Source organism: Gekko japonicus, unplaced genomic scaffold (assembly GCF_001447785.1).
Source record: "Gekko japonicus isolate JY-2015 unplaced genomic scaffold, Gekko_japonicus_V1.1 scaffold1041, whole genome shotgun sequence".
In the NCBI taxonomy this organism is placed as follows: domain Eukaryota; kingdom Metazoa; phylum Chordata; class Lepidosauria; order Squamata; family Gekkonidae; genus Gekko; species Gekko japonicus.
In genome coordinates, this window is record NW_015167570.1 from 256,310 (window position 1) to 276,836 (window position 20,527).

The 20,527-nt window shown below is 45.3% G+C and overlaps 1 protein-coding gene across 1 annotated transcript in view; it reads right to left on the reverse strand.

Moving 5' to 3' along the window:
- BDKRB2 (bradykinin receptor B2) overlaps positions 1–20,527 on the reverse strand; it is a 97,337-nt gene that overhangs the window by 64,440 nt on the left and 12,370 nt on the right. Inside the window, exon 2 of the mRNA XM_015413847.1 lies at positions 16,366–16,868. Within this exon, the coding sequence (XP_015269333.1) occupies positions 16,366–16,868 (503 nt within the window). The remainder of the gene's footprint in view (positions 1–16,365; positions 16,869–20,527) is intronic.

Consider the following 20,527-nt stretch of genomic DNA (forward strand, 5'->3'; position numbering starts at 1 on the left):
AGTGGAGAAGCTGATAGATTGCCTTGCAGAGAGGGAGAATGACGGTCATTAGCATGAGAGGCAGCTTATAAGTGAAATGAACTGACTTGGGCAGGAGGGAGTGGAATTTTTCCACCACAGTTTATGAGCTGCTGAATATGAATAATGAAATAATGGTGGATGATAGCGTTATGTATGCAATCTAGGTTTTTCATGCCATTTTCATGCCTTTTAAAAATCTACCTGGCAGCAGCTGCTGAAAGTGGATTCTGTATCTTCTTTCCTTTCACAGCTAGGGATGCCAGCCTCCAGGTGGGACCTGGGGATCCCCCGGAATTACAGCTCATCTCCAGAGATCAGTTCCTCCTGGGAAAATTGGATGCTTTGGAGGTTGGACTCTCTGGCACTGACCCCCACTGAGGTCCCTGCCCTCCCCAGGCTCCATCCCCAATTCTCCAGGAGCTTCCCAATCTGGATCTGGCAACCCTACATGGCCGGGGGGGGGGGAACCAGGCAACCCTAATCAGAGGACAAAATCAGTTTTTAAGTGAGAACCTTTCTTAAAAATCCCCCCCCCCGCGCCCCTATTTCTACATCACTCCTTTCTCCTTCTCCTGAATCCCTCTTTTGGGCAACCTTCTAAATAATGAAAACGGATTCACTTGGCTCAGTGCCAAGGTAGAGCGTGTTCCTTGTGAACAAGTCAAAACTGTCTTCCTTTATCGTTGCATAATTTCAAATAATGAACTTAAACACAACTGTGGTGGATTTTTATAGGAAGAGTCGAACAAGCATTAGGCTAAATGTGACACAGTGAGAGAAACAGAAGATGTGGGTGGCATAAATTGTCTCAAACCGAGATGGAAAAATAAGGGGGGGGGGTGAGAAGGGCTGTAGCCAACTTTGTGGGCTTTTTTTTTGCAATCTTGTATAGACGTCTCACTTTATGTTGTCAACTCTGTTACAGCACACAGGCTCAGTATAACCAACTCAATATGCCCAGAGGGAGGACATGTATGTTTCTTCATGGCAGCCAAGTAAGTTCCACAGTAGGGCCATTCTCTACAAGACGGGCAGCACTGGCCCAGCATTAGCAGCATGCAAGATTACGACAGATAGGGTTCCCAAGTACTTACCGTGATCCGGCGGGGGAAACATGCTCCCCGGCCGGACCATTCCTCCCTGTAACGCACCATACCATCGGCAGGAAGTGACGCTGGGCGACGCTCTGGCAATGGGACTGAAAACTTGATGGTACCATCGAATTTCCAGCCCCATTGCCAGAGCGCCGCCCGGCGTCACTTCCTGGTGACGGCATGGTGCGGCGCGTCTGTTGTCCCCGTAGGAATGATCCAGCGAGGACGTCTGTGTCCCCCGCCGAATCACGGTAAGTACTTGAGAAGCCTGACGACAGACCATCCACATTTCAGTGGATATTGCGCCATTTTAACAATTTTCCACCTGGACTTTTGAATCTGGGCAGTGGTTCTGATCATGATTCCATCCCCTCTTACTGTTCAGTGACATCAGCAGTGGTATGCCTCTGCGAGCTGGCACCATATCACCTCTTCCCTATCCTTTTCCCACACTATTATTATCAGGCAGCAAATCCACTGACCAATGGGGCGGAGAATTTAAGAGCGGTGAACTCTAATCTGGTGAACTGGGTCTGAGTCCCCACTCCTCCATATAAAGCCTGTTGGGTGACCTTGGGCTACTTACAGTTCTCTCAGAACTCTCTCAGCCACACCTTCCTCACAAGGTGTCTATTGTGGGAAGAGGAAGGGAAAGGTGATTGTAAGCCGCTTTGAGACTCCTTAGGGCAGAGAAAAGTGGAGTATAAAAACCTACTCTTCTGCTGCTGTACTCTCCATTAGGGTTGCTTCCCAAATGCTGGGAGTTGTAGGGGGTGAGGACATCCAATATAGCCATCAGAGAAATGGCCGTGACATCTTTTCTGGCACAAATCTAGAAGTGACCTCAGTGCATTCCTGTTGTAGTATATGAAACCTGTCTCTTTAAGGGACAGGCTTAAGCCCTAAGTGGAACTCCGTCTCTTCACATGAATGGGCTTGTCTTCTGGAATATGCTAGTTAGAACTGGGTTGTTGGTAGTTAGGACAAGGAATGGGCACGACCTGGGAAAATTGAGATTTGTGGAGGTTTGTGAGGGTCTCACGAGCACCAAACCAGGAATTTCCATGAGCCTTTCAATTTTATAAGCCGGTCCAAGGTTTGTGAGTTTGTGACACAGCACAACAGCCCCCCTGTAAGTTGGAGACACCAAACTCACAGCAAGTCTCCAGCTGATGGACCTCTACCTGCCCTCCAAGTTTGGTGAGGACTGGATTTAGGGGGGGGGGTTGAGATACAGCCCCCCAAATCAGGTGCCCCAGGAAAGTGCTCTTGTTGAATGCCCCCCGCCCGGCAAACTAGAGGTATCAAACCCACAGCAGACCTCCCTGGGCTGCCCCTCTACTTGCCCTCCAAGTTCTGTGTAGATTGGCTTTGGGGAGGGGAAGATCCTAGGGTTCAGTGTGCAAAAGGGGGGAGAGGGTTGAATGGTTCCCCTGCAAGCTAGAGCATCACATTCCCGTTGGACCTCACTGGGATGCCCGTCCAACTGCCCTCCAAGTTGTGTGCAGATTGTCTTTGGGGGAGGGAACAGATTCCTCCCTAGGGTACAGTATGCAAAGGGAGAGGAGTTTGTCAAAGCCCCCCCCTCCGCAAGCTAGAAGCATCAAGCTCACGACCTCCCCGGGATGCCCTTCTACCTGCCCTCCAAGATCTGAGCTGCTGCCTCTGCCTCAGGAAAACTAATTCCTACGGAGCCCTCCCCTACTACTCACACAGATTTTCTTCACTCACTTATCTTCCCAACCTGGACTGAAGGGGGAGGGGGAGCAGAGGCCCTTCCTGGTTTTTGAAGAAAAGAGAAGGAAATATACTGGGAGCTATAGGGGAAGAGAAGGGGAGGGGGTGTTATGTATTGATCCAGGACAGCAGCGGGAATTGACTGAGCTTGAGTTACCTGAACAATGGGCCTCCAGGATCCTGGGATGGACCTATTGATTTAGGGTTGCATTGTAAACAGCCAATTATGGGGAGTGTGTGTGTGGGGTGTGTGTTATTTTGCACAAATATAAGCAGGGTTTCTGCCCCACAGAGTTTGTCTTAGAGTTAACTGAAATCACTAAATAAATATGAGCTGATCACTAAACACGTCTTGAACCCAGTATATTATAGGGGGAGTGAAGGAACAATGCAAGCATGTGACATCAAAATCTATCCACCAAAAAAAAGAAAGGGAAAGAAAGGAAGTACATGGACAGGTAATTGCATGGAGAATTGAAACCTCGCTGCCCGTTTTGTAATGGTCAACATTGCATTGTAATGCAATGATCATGATGTTTTTTAAAATGGTGGGTGTCTCCAGGACAACCTAGGCTGGGCAGTAGGGTGTAGGTGGGGTGAACATGGGTCACTGATGACCCAAAATGGCAAGGCAGCTGGAAACGAACTTTGAATATGGAAATTCCTCACTGGAAAACTAAGTTCAAATCCGAAGGTGGGAAAAATCATGGGAAAAGGAAATTTGGAAAATTTGGGGTAAGGGGGTACTGACTTCAAATCTACTCCTTAAATGCCCTTAAGTCTTTGGAATGTGTGGGCTAGTTTCTCCTGCAGCACAGTTTAAGCTGCACTGCAAGAGACACTGTCCCCAGGATCTGCATGCAGCTGGGAGGTCTCTTGCCACTACATGTAGATCTGAGAGGATCAAGTTGGGGCAGCAGGAGCTGAGAGCTCCATGCTGCCCTGGCTGGGGCTGGCTCCTCTTGTAGCTCAGTTAAAATCTCAAGGAGCAGCCCAGAATATCCTTGAAATGCTGCTTCAGGGGGAAGGCAGGGGTCCCCCGGGAACAGAATTTTGGAAGGCATTTTGGGACACTGCCAGACGAGGGAGGCAAGAAAATCATCCTCTGCAGAGAGCCAATGTGGTGTAGAGGATAGAGTGGTGGACTAGGACTGTAGGCAACCTGAGTTTGAATCCCTGCTTCTACCATGGAAGTTCACTGGGTGAGCTTGGGCCTGTCACAAACTCTCTGCCTGGACACCCTCACGGTGTTGTTGTTGTGAGAACGTGGAGGAGGGAGAGCAATGTTCTAAGCTACTTTGAGTCCCAACCGTGTAGAAAAGCAGGATATAAATAAATAAATACAAAATGCATGCAGAACTATTTCCAGCCACAGAAATGCTCCCTAGGATCCAATTTTATCTGCCTTCCCTTTCCTGATGGACAAACCCATTACTTTTTCAAGGTTTCCTCAAAACCCTCAGGGGTAGAACCAACACTTTTAACTAACAGAAAGTGTGATTTAATTTCCAGCACGTTTTCTGGTGCCGGACAAAAATTGCTGCACAAACTGGATTTGGCCCTCAGACAATGTGCCCACCATCACAGCCAAACTGAGTGTTATTTAAATCCGATCTGATAAAGAAGAATATTCCCTTCCTTTTTATGCCTCTGGTACAATCAAAATAGTAGTCACATTAAAAAAGATACAAGTACAGAAGGAAGTGAGTGAGGGCTTCAGATATGAAACTAATACCGGTATATTCTTGAAGAATGACAATAATGAGGAGTTCAGAACAGACAGAAAGAGAAGATTTCCAAAGGAATTCAGAATAATCCATTAGGTTGCGATATTCTTAAGCACTGGCAGGCAATTCTCCTTTGAGACTGACAAGCAGTGTTTGAATTTTGTGGCAGCCAGCAGGGTGTGACATGATAATAGTTATTATTCTGAGCAAAATGAAATGAGGCGGGGAGGGGGAAAGTCAAGCAAAAAGTGCCTATGAATGAACTGTTTAGACAGCTGTTACATTCAGCCAGCATTTTCTCCACTTTTCAGGCTACCAGTAGATAAGGGGGTTATGAGACCATTCTCACAGCTTTGAGGAGTCTCTCTTGGCACTGGATTGCTTTGAGAACATTGCTAGACACAATGGGTTGGATACAATCACATGTGAATGGAGTGAATTTGCTAGCATTGGTCTTTTCTATCTTCCCTCCCCAGCAGGTCTTTGGGTCCCCCCCCCAGGTTTGGGGGGATCCTCCAGAGCAGGGTTGTCCAACACGGTGTCTGTTAATTTTGTTTAGAAAGTGAGAGGGGGCACATGGGACTTTTGCTGAGCAGAGCTTCTGATTGGCCACTGGAAGTCTAATCGAGTGTGCAGATTTTAAAAAAGCTTCAACAGCAGCTGCCATCACAGATCTTCACTGTATGACTGAAGATAAGCTATGTGCATGCAAGATTATATTTTTAAATGATATGACTGCAGTCACCCACACTAAATAATCCACTTTCAATCCATAAGAGCATAAGAGAAGCCAATGTTGGATCAGGCCAATGGCCCATCAGGTCCAACACTCTGTCACACGGTGGCCAAAAATACCAGGTGCCATCAGGAGATCCAGCAGTGGGGCCAGGACACTAGAAGCCCTCAAACTATTGCCCCCCCCCCAAGCACCAAGAATACAGAGCATCACTTGTCCCAGAGTTCCTATCTATACCTTGTGGCTAATAGCCACTGATGGATCTCTGCCTCATATGTTTATCTAATTCCCTCTTGAAACCGTCCATGCTTGTAGCCGCCACCACTTCCTGTGACAGTGAATTCCATGTGTTAATCACTCTTTGGGTGAAGACGTACTTCCTTTTATTTGTTCCAACCTGACTGCTCAGCAATTTCATTGAGTCCCCACAGGTTCTTGTATTGTGAGAAAGGGAGAAAAGTACTTCTTTCTTAACCTGCTCTATCCCATGCATAATCTTATAAACCTCGATCATGTCACCCCTCAGCCATCGTTTCTCCGAGATAAGAGCCCCAAGTGCTTTCACCTTTCTTCATAGGGAAAGTGTTCCAACCTTTTATCATTCTAGTTGCCCTTTTCTGCACTTTTTCTAGTGCCATAATATCCTTTTTGAGGTGTGGTGACCAGAATTGTACACAGTACTCCAGATGAGGTCGCACCATCGATTTATACAGGGGCAGATTTATACAGGGGCATTATGATACTGGCTGAATTGTTTTCAATTCCCTTCCTAATAATCCCCAACATAGTATTGTCCTTTTTTTATTGCAGTCACACACTGTCTTGACATTTTCAGTGAGTTATCTACTACGACTCCAAGATCTCTCTCTTGGTCAGTCTCTGCCAGTTTGGACCCCATCTCTTTGCATGTAAATGTTTGTATGAATGTGCTTGGTAAACAATATAATTAACTATACAATGTTGCATTGAGTAATTATATCACATCCGTATTTTGGTTGTTCTTAACTGCTTTTCCTGTGATCTCTCGTATATTGCTTGCTACCCTCTGAAGGCTGGCAACCCTATGTAATACCATTGCTTGGGACCAATGCTCCCCCTAAGCTGTGGAGTCTTGTGAGCAAAGATTCTACTTTGTGAGCTACTGGCATTAAAGCAGTGAGTGAGCAATTTGGCTGTTGCATACATAAGTTTGGTCTGGAGCCATCCTTCCTGAGCAAAGACAAAAATGTATGAGCCAGAGGAAAGGTTAAAGCGCTTAGGGCTCTTTACCTTGGAGAAACGACGACTGAGGGGTGACATGATCGAGGTTTATAAGATTATGCATGGGAAAGAGCAGGTAGAGAAAGAGGTACTTTTCTCCCTTTCTCACAATACAAGAACTCGTGGGCACTCCATGAAACTGCTGAGCCACAAGGTATAGATAGGGACTCTGGGGCAAGTGATGCTCTGTCTTCTTGGTGCTTGGGGGGTGTCAACAGTGGGAGGGTTTCTAATGTCCTGGCCCCACTGGTGGACCTCCTGATGGCACTGGTATTTCTGGCCACTGTGTGATACAGAGTGTTGGACTGGATGGGCCTTTGGCCTGATCCAACATTGGTGTCTCTTATGTTCTTATGTTCTTAAAAGACTGTGAGCTAGCTCACACTAACTCAACTTAGAGGGAACACGGCTCGGGACTGATGGATTTGGATGACAACTTTAACCTTTTTCATTCTAACTATGTGTACTAGGATCATGCAGTCCTCCTGATATGCTCAGTCACCATTATCTCTGAATAGGGCACCATGGGTTTTTGTTCCCTTCAGGATATGCTATACGAATGTGTATATTGGGAGGAGTATGGGTAGCTCATGCCTGATGCATGTGGTTGGATACCCCTAAACATAACTGAAAAAAGGCATTAGAGACAAACAATTCAAAATTCAGTGACAAAAGCTGTATGTGTCAACACATGCCTCCAGCACAGTACATTATGTGGCTTACATAAATTCAGCATTCAAACATCTCAGAAAATAACCCAGAAGAACATCAAACATCCATATTTTTTTTTTAAAAAAATTGGTTACTCTTCCTTTGTCAAAGTACTAAGCACATGGGAAACAGTTCTTGTGCCTGTAAGATGAGGTGCACAGAGATAAAACCTTCTCTTAGTGCAGAGGCTTGCTGAAAGGGAGGAAACCATCATCTCTAAGATTAAATTAGACTGGGGTTCAATGGTTTGAGGCTGTATTTTTGGTGCAAGGGGATGCTGGTGGAGGTGGTGGAGGAAAAATACCATCAAGTTGCAGCCAATTTATGACAACCCTGGAGGATTTTCAAGGCAAGAGGAGTTCAGAGGTTCATTGCCTGCCTCTGCATAGCAACCATATTATTCCTTGGAGGCCTCCCATCCAAATACTAACCAGGGCTAACCCTGCTTAGCTGCTGAAATCTGACAAGACTGGGCTAGCTTGGACCAGGACTGCTACAGGTAGCATACTGCAGCTGCAGACTCTACGGCTACCTACAATTGTAGGTAGGGGCCTCAACTGTTTGTCTGCATTCAATTTCCTGCAGCCAAATGTATGGAGGCAGACCCCACAACCATGTTCTTCCTTCCCTGCCCCAAACACACATTCTGTGTATATGCGGAGAAGAGGGAAATGGGGCTTTTGGTTCCTGGACTGCTCATCTTGAACCTGATCACAAAACTCACCACATCAAAGTCAACTTGGTGAAGTCAAGAGAGGAAACTGCAGCATATCCCAGTTGTGGGTATTCATCTTTTTTAAAAGTATCCTTTTCATGTGGTACAGATTAAACAACAGAAGTACTTGATCTTTAAAATATGGATCAAATGTTGCTTCAAAGGAGCAGGACTTCTTCAATCCCTTTATTAGCAGTCCCCGAAATACATACCTCTGAGGATGAAGAACTAGCCAGTCAATGGCATTTATTATTCTGTTTAGGAAAGAGATGTTGCATGAGTGAATGTGAACAGACAGCTTTCTCCACAGGCAGACAACGAAAAGGCCTCTGCTGAGCTTCTGTCTTTACCACTAAGCACAAAGCATTAGTTAGGAGGGAAGCTGCACCAAGAATGGGCCACCAAACCTTCTGAAAAAGTCTCAATAGATATATCCCTGTACCTCGCGAGAGGAGCTCTGAGCTGGGATGTTCTCAAAAGAAGTGCAGTTAGAGACCTGGGCAAAGCTGAGCCTCTGAATACTTTTAATGAGAGAGGCTGCATACAGCCTGCAGAGTCCATGGCAGCTGCATGCTGGGCACAGAAGTGTTCCAGTGGAGAGAAGGGAAGCTGGAGACCCAGCCGGGTGTAGTGGCTAAGACTGGTTAAGAGTGGCAGACTCTAATTTAGAGAACCGGGTTTGATTCCCCAGTCCTCCCCACGAAGCCAGCTGGTGGGTCAGTCACAGTTCTCTCAGAGCTCTCTTGGCCCCACCTGCCACACAGGGTGTCTGTTGTGGGGAGAGAAAGGGAAGGCAATTGTAAACCGCTCTGAGACTCCTTTAGATAGTCAAGATCTGGGTTTAAAAACCAACTCTTCTTCTTCTTCATACTATCTCCATACACAGTTAGAGTTGCCAACCTTTAAAATGGCCCCTCTTGTTGACCCTTTGATATGTTTCATCCGCAGCAATTATCAGATTAAGTTATTTACCTTCCTGCCACAGAACTGCATATTTCCGCATATTAAAAACTCTGTTAAAGGGACATTCCTGGCCAGTTACAGGATGTGTTTTTTTTTAATCACATTCTACTTGAGAGAAAGGAGAACAGGCACAGGAGGGAGAAAACCAGACTTGTGTATCTGCATATTGAAATCTAATTCCAAATATGAGAAACAATTGGAGGGGGGGGGTGCAGTGGGAGACTTCCCATCACTCCCCCAACCCACTTCCATGCCACTGCTTGAAAGGCAATAAATTGTGAATTCCTGGATATCAAACCGTAATTAAAAGAACCAAGAAACATAGACTTAATTATTAACAAAAGGTATATAGTAAATTTATAAGGTGAAAAAGTATTAGACGTCTAAAAAAATAGAATAAGAGGTCAAAGATATTAAGAAAGTACAAGTGTATTCCCCTATATATGTTATGTTTGTTTGTTGTTACAGACTTGTGTGTCTACATATTGAAATCTAATTCCAATTATGAGAAACAATTGGAGGGGGGTGCAGTGGGCCACTTCCCATCACTCCCCCAACCCACTTCTATGCCACTGCTGGAAAGGCAATAAAGTGTGAATTCCTGGATTTCAAACCGTAATTAAAAGAACCAAGAAACATAGACTTAATTATTAACAAAAGGTATATAGTAAATTTATAAGGTGAAAAAGTATTAGACGTCAAAAAAAAAAGAATAAGAGGTCAAAGATATTAAGAAAGTACAAGTGTATTCCCCTATATATGTTATGTTTGTTTGTTGTTGTTTGTCATAAATTAAAAACTATATTAAAAAAAGAAAGAAAGGCCAGTGGTGGAACAAACGTAACCATCTTGGTGTTGCACCAATGTACAACATCATTTACAGCATTGCATTCCATTATTCTTCCAAAACTCTATGGTTAAACCTATTGTCAGTCCTACAGCATCACCTGGATGTGATGACATCACTTCTGGTTTTACTCAGTAAATGATGTCGCATGTTGGTGTGACACCAAGGAGATCTATAGTGGGAGACCTGTCCCCTCTACTTGTTGCCCACAATTGGAACCAGGTTTTAATAACACCAATACACAAGACTGGATGGTGATGATGGTCCATTGTACATGCAAAGTTGTACATGCCCCCTAACTTCTCCCAAAAGGCAAAGATCTCCATGTTGTGGGCAAGCATCCTTATTAGCATTTTGCAGCAAAATCAGTCATACTCTTTTGCTCATGATCCATACATTGGGCTGAGCTTCTGGGTGATTCTGCGTTGGCTTTTGCCTCCATTGTTTTACGAAGCCCATGTTGGAACAGAAGTTCCCCTCTGCATTGAGTGCTGTTTTCACTTTCTGTGATCATCTGATTTTATAGTACCCTCTACACTGCATGCCACTTTCACTTTCTTTGATCATCTGGTTTTACGGTACCTTCTGCATAGATTTATGGCCGTTCAGGGGTGACTTTGTAGTCAGAACAGCATTGCCCTGAGGTATTTGAATGTAGTTTTGAGCTGCACCTTTTAATCAGTGTTGAGAAAATGTGGAGCGAATGCTAGATGTAGCATCGCCCTGTGTTTGTATTCCAGTAGGGGATAAAGGATCTGGGCACTTGCCAATAGAAGAACACTTGTCACAGCTGGCAGATTGTTTTTACCACTCTGGATTCGTGGCTGTGGAAGAAACACACTCAGCACATCACACAGGGCTCGACCAGTTCTGCTACCTGAGATATTTTAGACAGAGGTGGCAAGGACTGGTTTTATGGGGCTAAATTTGGAATAAGACTTGCAAGACAAACTAATTCAAACAGAATTTTTTTAACTCAAAACCATCCACTATATAGAACAAAGCAATACATTTTCACATAGCTAATACATGGCTATAATAGAGAACAGATACATGGGACTGATAGCCCCTCTGTGTTCAATTAAACCACTCGTGCAGGCTTGCAAAACTTTGTAGTGAGCCAAGACAAATTTCTCCTCCAAACTACCAAGGTCCTGGATTTTTTCCACTTCACTCATCTCACACAAGAAATTAAATCCCACCAGATTGGACAATGCGGTAACTACAATTCAACATGTGGCTTGACAGATATAGCTTTGAAACGACAATATAATTACAGCAGTAATACCAGTTATGCTAAATTGAATTCCGCCCCTTTACTAATTACTTTTCATACATAATTTCCAATTATCTTATACAAGGTGATAATGTAACACCCCGGAATTGGGTGGTTTAGCCTAGCAGGGCTGGAAATCAGTCAATGGGCGTTAGCAACAGAAGGAGAATATAAAAATTCCTGGGCTCATATCACCTTTTATAGGGTAATTGGAAATTATGTATGTGAAAGGTTAATTAGTAGGGGAGGGATTTAATTTAGTATAAATGTTAGTGTTGTTGTAACTGTATTGTTTTTGCAGGGCTATATGGCTTCCAAACTGTGGATTGTCGTCTGGTTGCTGTGTTCTCCAGTTCATTGGAACAGAACTTCTTCTGGAAGAGGAATGAACTGGAGGAACCCAAGCTTTGCAAATGCAAATCTGTTTATTTAATTAAAACTGAAATAGACTTTCACTTGCATGTTCTATTTGCGGTTATGTAACTGGTTATACAAAACCTTTGTTCTATTGTTCTATATGGTGGAGGGTTTTGAGTTAAAGAATTATTCAGATGTATTTGTTTTGCAAGATTTATCCATAATTTAGCCCCGTAGAACAGACACAGGCAAAGGTTGTAATAAGAGCACAAAATGACTTATCCCGTTCCCCAGCTAGGGTTGCCAACCTCCAGATGGTGGCTGGAGATCTCCTACTATTACAAACGACAGAGGTCAGTTCACCTGGAGAAAATGGCCCCTTTGAAGGTGGACTCCAGAGGATTACACCCCACTGAAGTCCCTCCTTCCTCCAAACCCCACCCTTCTCAGGCTCCACCCCCAACATCTCCAAGTATTTCCCAACCAGGAGCTGGCAACCCTAATACAAGCTGACTTTCCATCTCCTGCTGTTGGGGGAATTAAGAGTGTAGGACTTTTATCCCCACCTGGGTCAATAAAGGATCGAAACTGGCAGAGACCCTATAACTCCAGAGAGAGAGAGAGAGAGAGAGAGAGAGAGAGAGAGAGAGTATTTACTATTTATTGACAGATAAAACCATAATGCAAAAATTTTCAAGCAAGTAGCAATTTCAGTATTTATCATACAGAGGGAAAAGAATCCCATATTTATTTTTAAAAGAGTGCATTTATGTCTATTTAGGAGTATGTATTCCGGACTCTTGTCAAAACCCACAAGGGAGGTGTTGGCAACAGGCCCTGAACAATGGCACTAACATAGTATAGAAGAAAACCCCAGAGTCGCTGTCCATTGAAAAATGGAATGGTCTGACGAAACTCAAATCCTTCCCCTTGCTGACCAGATGAACTCTGATCAGAGTCAGCTCATGACACCCTCCCCATGTCAAGCCAGGATTCTGGAGCCACATACTGATACCTCATTTGTTTTGGTTTTGAGGCTGAAACTCAAAAATGAAAACAATTCTAGTAGGACAGAGTGCATTGTCAGACAGTGCTTGCTTGAGAGCAGCTACACTACAAAGCTTTATGGGAAAAAGAAGTAACCTATAGAGACCTAAGCCAATTACAGCTGATCCTCAAAAATGGTCTAGTCTCCCACCTAAATTCCGCCTCAGCTGCTAACTCTAAATGACTTTGTCTCTACTAGGCTAAACCAGCCAGTTTCTACAGTTACACTAAACCGTGGCCCTTCTCCTGAAACCTTTCGTACAACAGCTAAGGATGCCAGATCCATGTTGGAAAATACCTGGAGATTTTGGGGTACAGCCTGAGAACGGCAGGGTTTGTGGAGGGGAGGGACTTCAGAGGGGTTTAATGCCACAGAGCCCACCTTCCAAAGCAGCCATTTTCTCCATGTGAGCTGATCTCTGTGACCTGGAAATCAGTTGTAATCCCAGGAGATCTCCAGCCACCACCTGGAGGTTGGCAACTTAACCATAGCTGATAAACTGGTGAATGGGACTGACCCCAGAGTTCTTATGGGTTATAAAGTTAAAGCACATCAATTCTGTGTGGAATAGAGGTTGTTACCTTAGACCACCACTGGGCCAAGTCAGGATCTAATCTATACCCAGCCTTCAAGCTGGATGTCTTGCATTTCCCTTAGCCTGACCATCCTCACAGGATTGTTGTGAGTATAAACTAGATGAGGACACAACCATGAACTCCACTGTGAGTTCCCTGGAGGGATGGCAGGATAAAAGTATGATAGATTTTGAATGACAGAGATGGTGCTGATTTTCCCTGCAAAAATTCTGGCAATTAACCCTTGTATACATACATACACACAAATCTGCTGGCTGGCCCAGAAATACTAAAATTGTTTGGATCTGTTTTTTCTTGTTCAGTGGCAATATTCATTAGCTGGCTATAGTAATGTTTGGGCCAGCTCTAAAGAAAGACTGAAACATTGTGGCTTGGATCCTTGCCCTGGCCTTTATCAGCTCTCCTCACCAGGTAACCAATTAATAGAAAATGAGGACAGGGTTAGTCATAAATTATGAATAGATGGAAAGTGGTTTAGAAGTCATCTAATTCCCCAAAAGATATGCTGATGCTGTCAATGCCCCGTGCATAATTACCGCAGCAAAAAAATAATTGGCCCTAAAACCATATACGACATTTTTAGCACTTCCATCATTTTTCACTCAGTTTCTACTATGATTGTTCGTATTCACATTTCCTTCTGATTAACCAGGATCTAATTATACAACATAATAGTAAAATACAGTAAGTCCCCCACCCAGCTGTGAGGTCACTCACGGGTCACAATTTGGAATCAAGCAAGAATTTCGGTAATATAACAATATTCATGCTATTGTCTGCCATGACCCTGATTCTGTGCAGAAGCAGGAAGCAGGAAGGAGAAAGAGTCTGGGCCATTTGATTATGAATACTTGAAGTTAGTCTACACAGAAAGAGGATGTGGGTCAGAGGCACTGAAGAGAAGGAAGTGGTGGGCTCTTCCTCATGAAACCACACCTAGGAAGACCTTTTTATAAAGCTGCTGAATGTATTCCAGCATTCTGCACTAGAGAAATACCTTCACACATCATGGCATATCAACAATGACTCACTAGTTTTGTTTTTTAAAAAGGGATTTTGATCCTTGGCCTCAGTTTTATGCCATCGACAGGGCTGCCTGGATTCTTCTGCGCTAAAGAAAAGCTTGGAATATTCTGTCTGTAATTCGTTCTGCTTCTTCAAGTCAGGGCACTGAAGTCCCAACCCATGCTCCCTGACCCACTAAGACTCCCAGCAGAAGTAAAACCACATGAGACCCAGCTAAGCCTGAAATGCAGTGCACGTTTATCCAGGAATGATGATGATGATGATGACGACGACGACAATGATGGCAATGATAATTAATTATTGTGTTACTGCAATAAAAAAAGGCAAATGCTATGATGGGAATTATTAGGAAGGATAGAGTAATTTATTGGCTCTTTATGCATTGCAGAGCACACAGGTTTGTTTAGGGTCCTTGTCTCCTGAGGACTTATTTACACATTTGGCAAGGACACAAGGACTATGCATGAGACATTCAGTGGGCATTTTGGGCCTCCCCCAATCACATATGGGCTCTTTTCTGCTGGCGACCAAAACAGGCAGGGAGAAAGCAACTGTGATCTCTGTCAAGACAGCAGCCATCTTATTCATTTTTATTTTTTTATTGGATTTCTAGACCTTCAGAGGAAAGTTCCATTGAACATCCCCCCTTCCACTGGCTCATTAACAACATGTGTCACCCTTCAGCCCACCTCACCCCCCATGGGTGGCTGCTAACCAAGGTCACTTCTCAAACCTTGCTAATTATCTCACTCAAGAGGAGAGAGCTGGCACCCATTCAGAATCTCCCTCAGAGACAGCCCAATTATTGGTTGGAGAGGGTCAGGAGGTCTATGGCCCCATTTCTATGCTGTTAGGCCACATCAGGTATTTTTTTTCTCGGGGAATGTGCCAGAACAAAGTTCTGGAACCTTGACAAAATTATTTTTAAAATGTTTAAAAGTTCATAAGCTTTCAATATACAGATTGAAAACGTCATTTCCCTCTTGGGAGTTCTGGCACCTCTTAAAAAAAAAAAAGCCCTGGACTACATCCTTCCTTACCCCTGTTCCACCCCCCTGCTCGTATTCATGTTACCTGCTTTGCCTTATTTGGAACTATGGTGCTTGCTGGGGACTATGAGAAGTTAAGACCTGTGCTGCTAAGACTTGTAAGTGTATTTAAAGAGCTTGGAACTGCCACTGGAACTATATTGCTTTTAAAATCTTTTTCTTTAACTTCCTTAATCAAATGCGATTTTACTTTAAAGAGTGTTGCCGTGAGTTGCTGGGCCAAATCCAGGGTAAACTTGGGTATGTTATAGGGTTGCCAAATCCGAAGGTCTTACCGGCGGGGGATCGTCCGGCCGTTCCTGGAGCTGCTGGGGGGTGCGCGTGATGCCAGAAGTGACGTCACACACTGGGCGGGGCCACGCCGTTTCCCCTCAAATGGCGTGGCTCCGCCCCCAGCGTGCGACGTCACTTCCGGGTGATGCGCACGCGGGGGTGGGGATTCCCCCGGGCCCCGATTTCGGCGCGCTGGGAATTGGGGCTCCGAAACGGGGGATTCCCCGCTCCCCGGCTGCATTTGGCAGCCCTAGTATGTTATCACAGAAGGGCTTGTTCCAGGGTCTCAGGTCAAAGACAGGGGAATGTATCCAGGGGTCTTTTCGTAGAAAAAGAGCTGCAGGAGCTCATTAGCATATGGTATGCTAATGAGCTACTGGGCTATAAGCATATGCCATGCCCCCTGGAAGTGATGTCAGAAGGGGAAGCAAAAGGGGGGGAGGCCTGTTCAAAAGCCTCCCCTCCCCCAGCTGGGGGGGGGAGTGAAAGAGAAGGGGTTTAAACTTTAAACCCCTTCTCACTAGAGTTGGGCCACAGGAGGAAAGACGGAAGGAAAGAGAGAGAGTAGAGAGAAAGAAAGAAGGAAGGAAAGAGGAAAAGAAACAGAAGGAAAGAAGGAGGGAAAGAAAGAGAGAGAAGGGAAGAAGGAGGGAAACAGGGAAAGGAGGAAAAAAGAGAAGAGAAGAAGGCAGGAAAGAAAGAAAGAGAGAAGGAAAGAAGGAGGGAAAGAAGGAAAGGAGAGAAGGAAAGGAGGAAAAGAGAGGAAGGAAGAGAAGGGAAATAGAGAAAGAAAAGGAGAGAAAGAAAAAGAAAGGAGGGAAAGATGGCAAAGAGATGGATGGATGGATGGATGGATGGAGGGAGGGAGGCTCTCCCACCACCCCCCATCAAGCCCCTGCCACCCCCACCCCTGCAGATCCCTTACTTACCGCTTTGGCGGGGGTCGGGGAAGCCGGCGGCGGGGCTCTCCAGGCGTCCCCTGAGCCACAGTGCTCTCATGCAGGCCCAGGAGATGCAGCAAAGGGCTCTCCCAGCATCCCCCAAGCCACAGTGCTCCTGCGCGGGCCCAAGTGACGCTGCGACGGGGCTCTCCTGGCATCCCCCGAGCTGCAGCGCTCCTGCGTGGGCCCACAACATGCCTCAACGGGGCTCTCTGGCCTCCCCCAAGCTGTAGCACTCCTGTGCGGGCCTGGGGGATGCAGGGGCGGGGCTCTCTGGCCTCCCCCGAGCCACAGTGCTCCTGCGCGGGCCTGGGGGACGTGGCGGCGGGGCTCTCCCAGCCTCCCCCAAGCTGCAGTGCTTCTGCGTGGGCCCGGGGAATGCGGGAGAGGGGCTCTTCGACCTCCCCGAGCTGCAACGCTCTTGCGCGGGCCCGGGGGACGCGGAGGTGGGGTTCTTCGGGGGACGTGGAGGCAGGGTTCTCTGGCCTCCCCTGAGCCAAAACGCGGGGAGCTGGGGTGGGGCTTGCCACTGCCACCATTAGCGCAGGCTCCTGGGCTGCTGGAGTGGCGCTCCGGCACGCTCCGGCACACTCCGGCCCCAAAAGACCCCTGAATGTATCTGTCCGACCAAGGTGGGTCAGCCTTGACAGCACCCCCCTCCCCTACTGTGTTTGCATTTGCGGATCACAGATGGAGCCAGCGTTGGCTCTATGGTTAAAAATCTCACATGGCTTATGCAGGTTTCAGAATGGAGCCATCAGCAACTCCACTGGTCTGCAAATGCAAAAAAAAAAAAGTGGGGAAGGGAGAAAAAAACACAGCTGCTTTCATAGAATCATAGAATCACAGAGTTGGAAGTTGTCCTTCCGGCCATCTAGTCCAACCCCCTGCTCAATGCAGGATTAGCCTAGAGCATCCCTGACAAGTGTTTCTCCAGCCACTGCTTACAGACTGCCAGTGAGGGGGAGCTCACCACCTCCCTAGGCAGCTGATTCCATTGGTCCATCAGACCATTGGTCCATCGGGAGTATTGTCTACTCTGACTGGCAGCAGACTCATAAGTATAAGTCTTTCATGTTACCTACTATCTGACCCCTTTAACTGGAGACACTGAGGATTGAACCTGAGACCTTCTGAATACCAAGCAGATGATCTCCCACTAAGCCACAGCACCTCCCAGAAATTTGTTAAAGGGACATGTTGTAAACAGTGATTTGACTTGTTAGGAGACTGAACAGAGAAAGAAAAGAAAAGTCAGAGATAATGCCAGGGTTTTGTGCTTGTTCAGTCAAAAGTTGCATTACAAGTCAGAGTTTATTCTATACGCCCCCCCCCCCCCCCCCCCCCCCCTCTTCTATAACTATCATTTGTCCTTTCAATCCCTTCTTTTTTTTCTGGCTTCAGTATGAGATTATTTTGACAAACTGGAAATTTCACTACTTCTCCATCTTTGGCTTAACAATTGTGTCACCCTCCAAATCCGGTGACTAATGGTGGGGAGAGAGAAGGAAAGGTGGATGAGAGGGCTTTCCAAATATTTAGTACTGAATTATGAAATCCACCCACTGCTTGGCTGGAAACTGTATAGGCAGGTTTAAGTTTTCAGACAATATTTATTTTAAAAAATTCTGTTTGCCAGCTAAGAATAACAAGTTGGATATAAAAAAGAGAAAACCCCAAGTGGAGTTGCAATCTGCCTTCTTAGCAAGAGCAGAATATTCGATGTGGTGGCAATGCGGGGTTTCAATGTACCCCTTGGGCCCCAGTCTAAAGTAAACTTTAAAAAATTGCTTTATTTTGATCACAGACAAATGCATACTTATATAGATGTTCCCATAATTAATAACAGTGTCAGAATAATTACAGTATTGTTTGGAACAGTATTGTCTGGAACTTAAATATTACAGCATTATAGTGTTGTTTGGAACTTAAAACAGCGAACGATTACAGTTGACAAGTCTTAATAAACAACTGTTCAGTAAAAGTTATACAGAGTATCTAAAGTTGAGGTATAGTCTTCTTTGGTTGACAAATAGTCCAGAAACAGGAGCCACGTTGGTACAAATTTTGATGTAAAAGGAACGGTGTTCTTTGACAAGACAGATTTGGTGAGTTTGTCTAACATGCAAAATTCACACACTTTACTTATCCAGTCGGAAATAGTTAGTTTTGTACTGTTTCCCCAAGATCTGGCTAACATGAATGTAGCTAAAGTAAACTTTTTTGATGGATGTTCAGTTCAAAGTCTAGGCTAAGCCTTTGGAATGGTTTTGGGATAAATTCAGAGTAGTGAGCTGGGCTCCAAATCATACACTAGGATGAAGCACATTCCAGGGCAGGACCGTACACCATCTCTCTGGGTCCAGTACATATTTGTAAAATGCCCCCCCCTTCCCGCACAGTTCTTGAGCAAGATGATCCTATCCCATGAGTCATGAAGGAACATTTTCTTTTATTTGTGAAACAATATAAATAGACTATATCATGATAATGGGCTTCCTGACCATTCTGCTACACCCCTAGAATCCAGTAAAATGAGCCCATTCCTCCCCCCACACTTCCTCATGCTTAGGCCCTGTTGCATAGCCCTTCTCAGCATCTTAAATGGGGTTACCATCCTTCAGTGGGGCCTGGAGTCCTCCCAGGAGGATAACTGGATCTCCAGACTACAGAGATCAAGTTCCTTGACAAAAATGGCCGCTTCAGAGGGCAGACTATAAGGTCGCCAACTCCTGGACATTTTGGGAGTGAATCATAAGTAGGATGGAGTTGGGGGAGGGGAAGGACTTCAGCACAGTATCGTGCCATAGAGTCCAACTTCCAAAGCTGCCATTTTCTCCTGATTGCTGATAAATTGGAATTCCGTGAAATCTCCAGGCTGCACCTTGAGGCTGGCAACCTATCACATCCTTAGTGTGCTTCCCCCCCCCTTCCTCAAAATCTACCTTCCCCAGTCAAAAGCAAAATGGAGGGTGAGGGGACCTTAAAGACTCTCCTCTCAGAGGAGAAGCCAGAGCTTCACCCTTTGAAGCCCATTCACTTCAGTGAATGTAGAAGGGCGTAACTCCACTTAGATTTGCCCATGTCCGTTATAACAAAAATAAACAGGAGTCTGGTAGCAACTTGAAGATAAACAAGTTTTCATTCTAGCATAAGTTTTCCAATATGCTGGCAACCATCGACGACATGAAATTTATTTATTTATTATTTATATTTTTATCCCGCCCTCCCCGTAGGCTCAGGGCGGCTTACATGGTATGTCGCTGAGACATACAATAAAACAGTAAAAGCATTAAAATATTAAATAGCATTAACACTTAAAACATCATACAAATACAACAGTAATTGGTGCTTGAAATGACATGAAATGGAGGCATACTTGTGTATGCAATCAGCAGCTAGTATAACAAAGCCTGAATTTACTTCAGCCTGTTAGATATATTCAAAAAGTGAACCAAAGATTGAAATGAGTGAAGGACTTAGTAATCACTAGCAAAATCTGGTGTCTCCTCTCTTTACTCCAGGATGTGTGACAACGATAATATGAGCTGGATATATGACAGTGATACTATGAGCAGGATTACTGTCGCTGGTGAACACAGTTCCATAACAAATTCAGTTTCAGATAGGTAGCCATGTTGGTCTCCCGTAGAAGAGGTAGATTCAGGTCAAATAGTGGCTTAAAGACCAACAAGATTTCTAGGTATAACCTTCTGAGAGTCATAGCTCTCTGAGGAATTGAGCTTTGACTCTTGAAAACATACCTTGTTGATCTTTAAGGTGCTACTGGACTCAAATATAACAAACTCTGTAAATCCTGAGGTAAACAGGCAAGTGAAAGGTCCCTAATGATCAATTCCACCATCTATATATCTAATAGCGAAGTGGCCCCGTGAGTGCGGATATCTAAATCTGCGCTCCGGGGCCATCTGGGGGGCAGGGAGAGGTTTGTGCACACGTGGGGCGGTCCCCACGTGTGCACAATAATCTTAAAGTGTGTAAAAATTATCGGGAGGGCCTTAATTTGACAAAAGTAAAAAAGAGCGTCCCCTGCGCATGCGCAGGGAACGCTCTTGGAACGAGGGCTGGAGTTTGCCGCTGCCACAGCCGCCGCCGCGGACCCAGCCGGTCGGGTGCAAGAGCGGCCGCG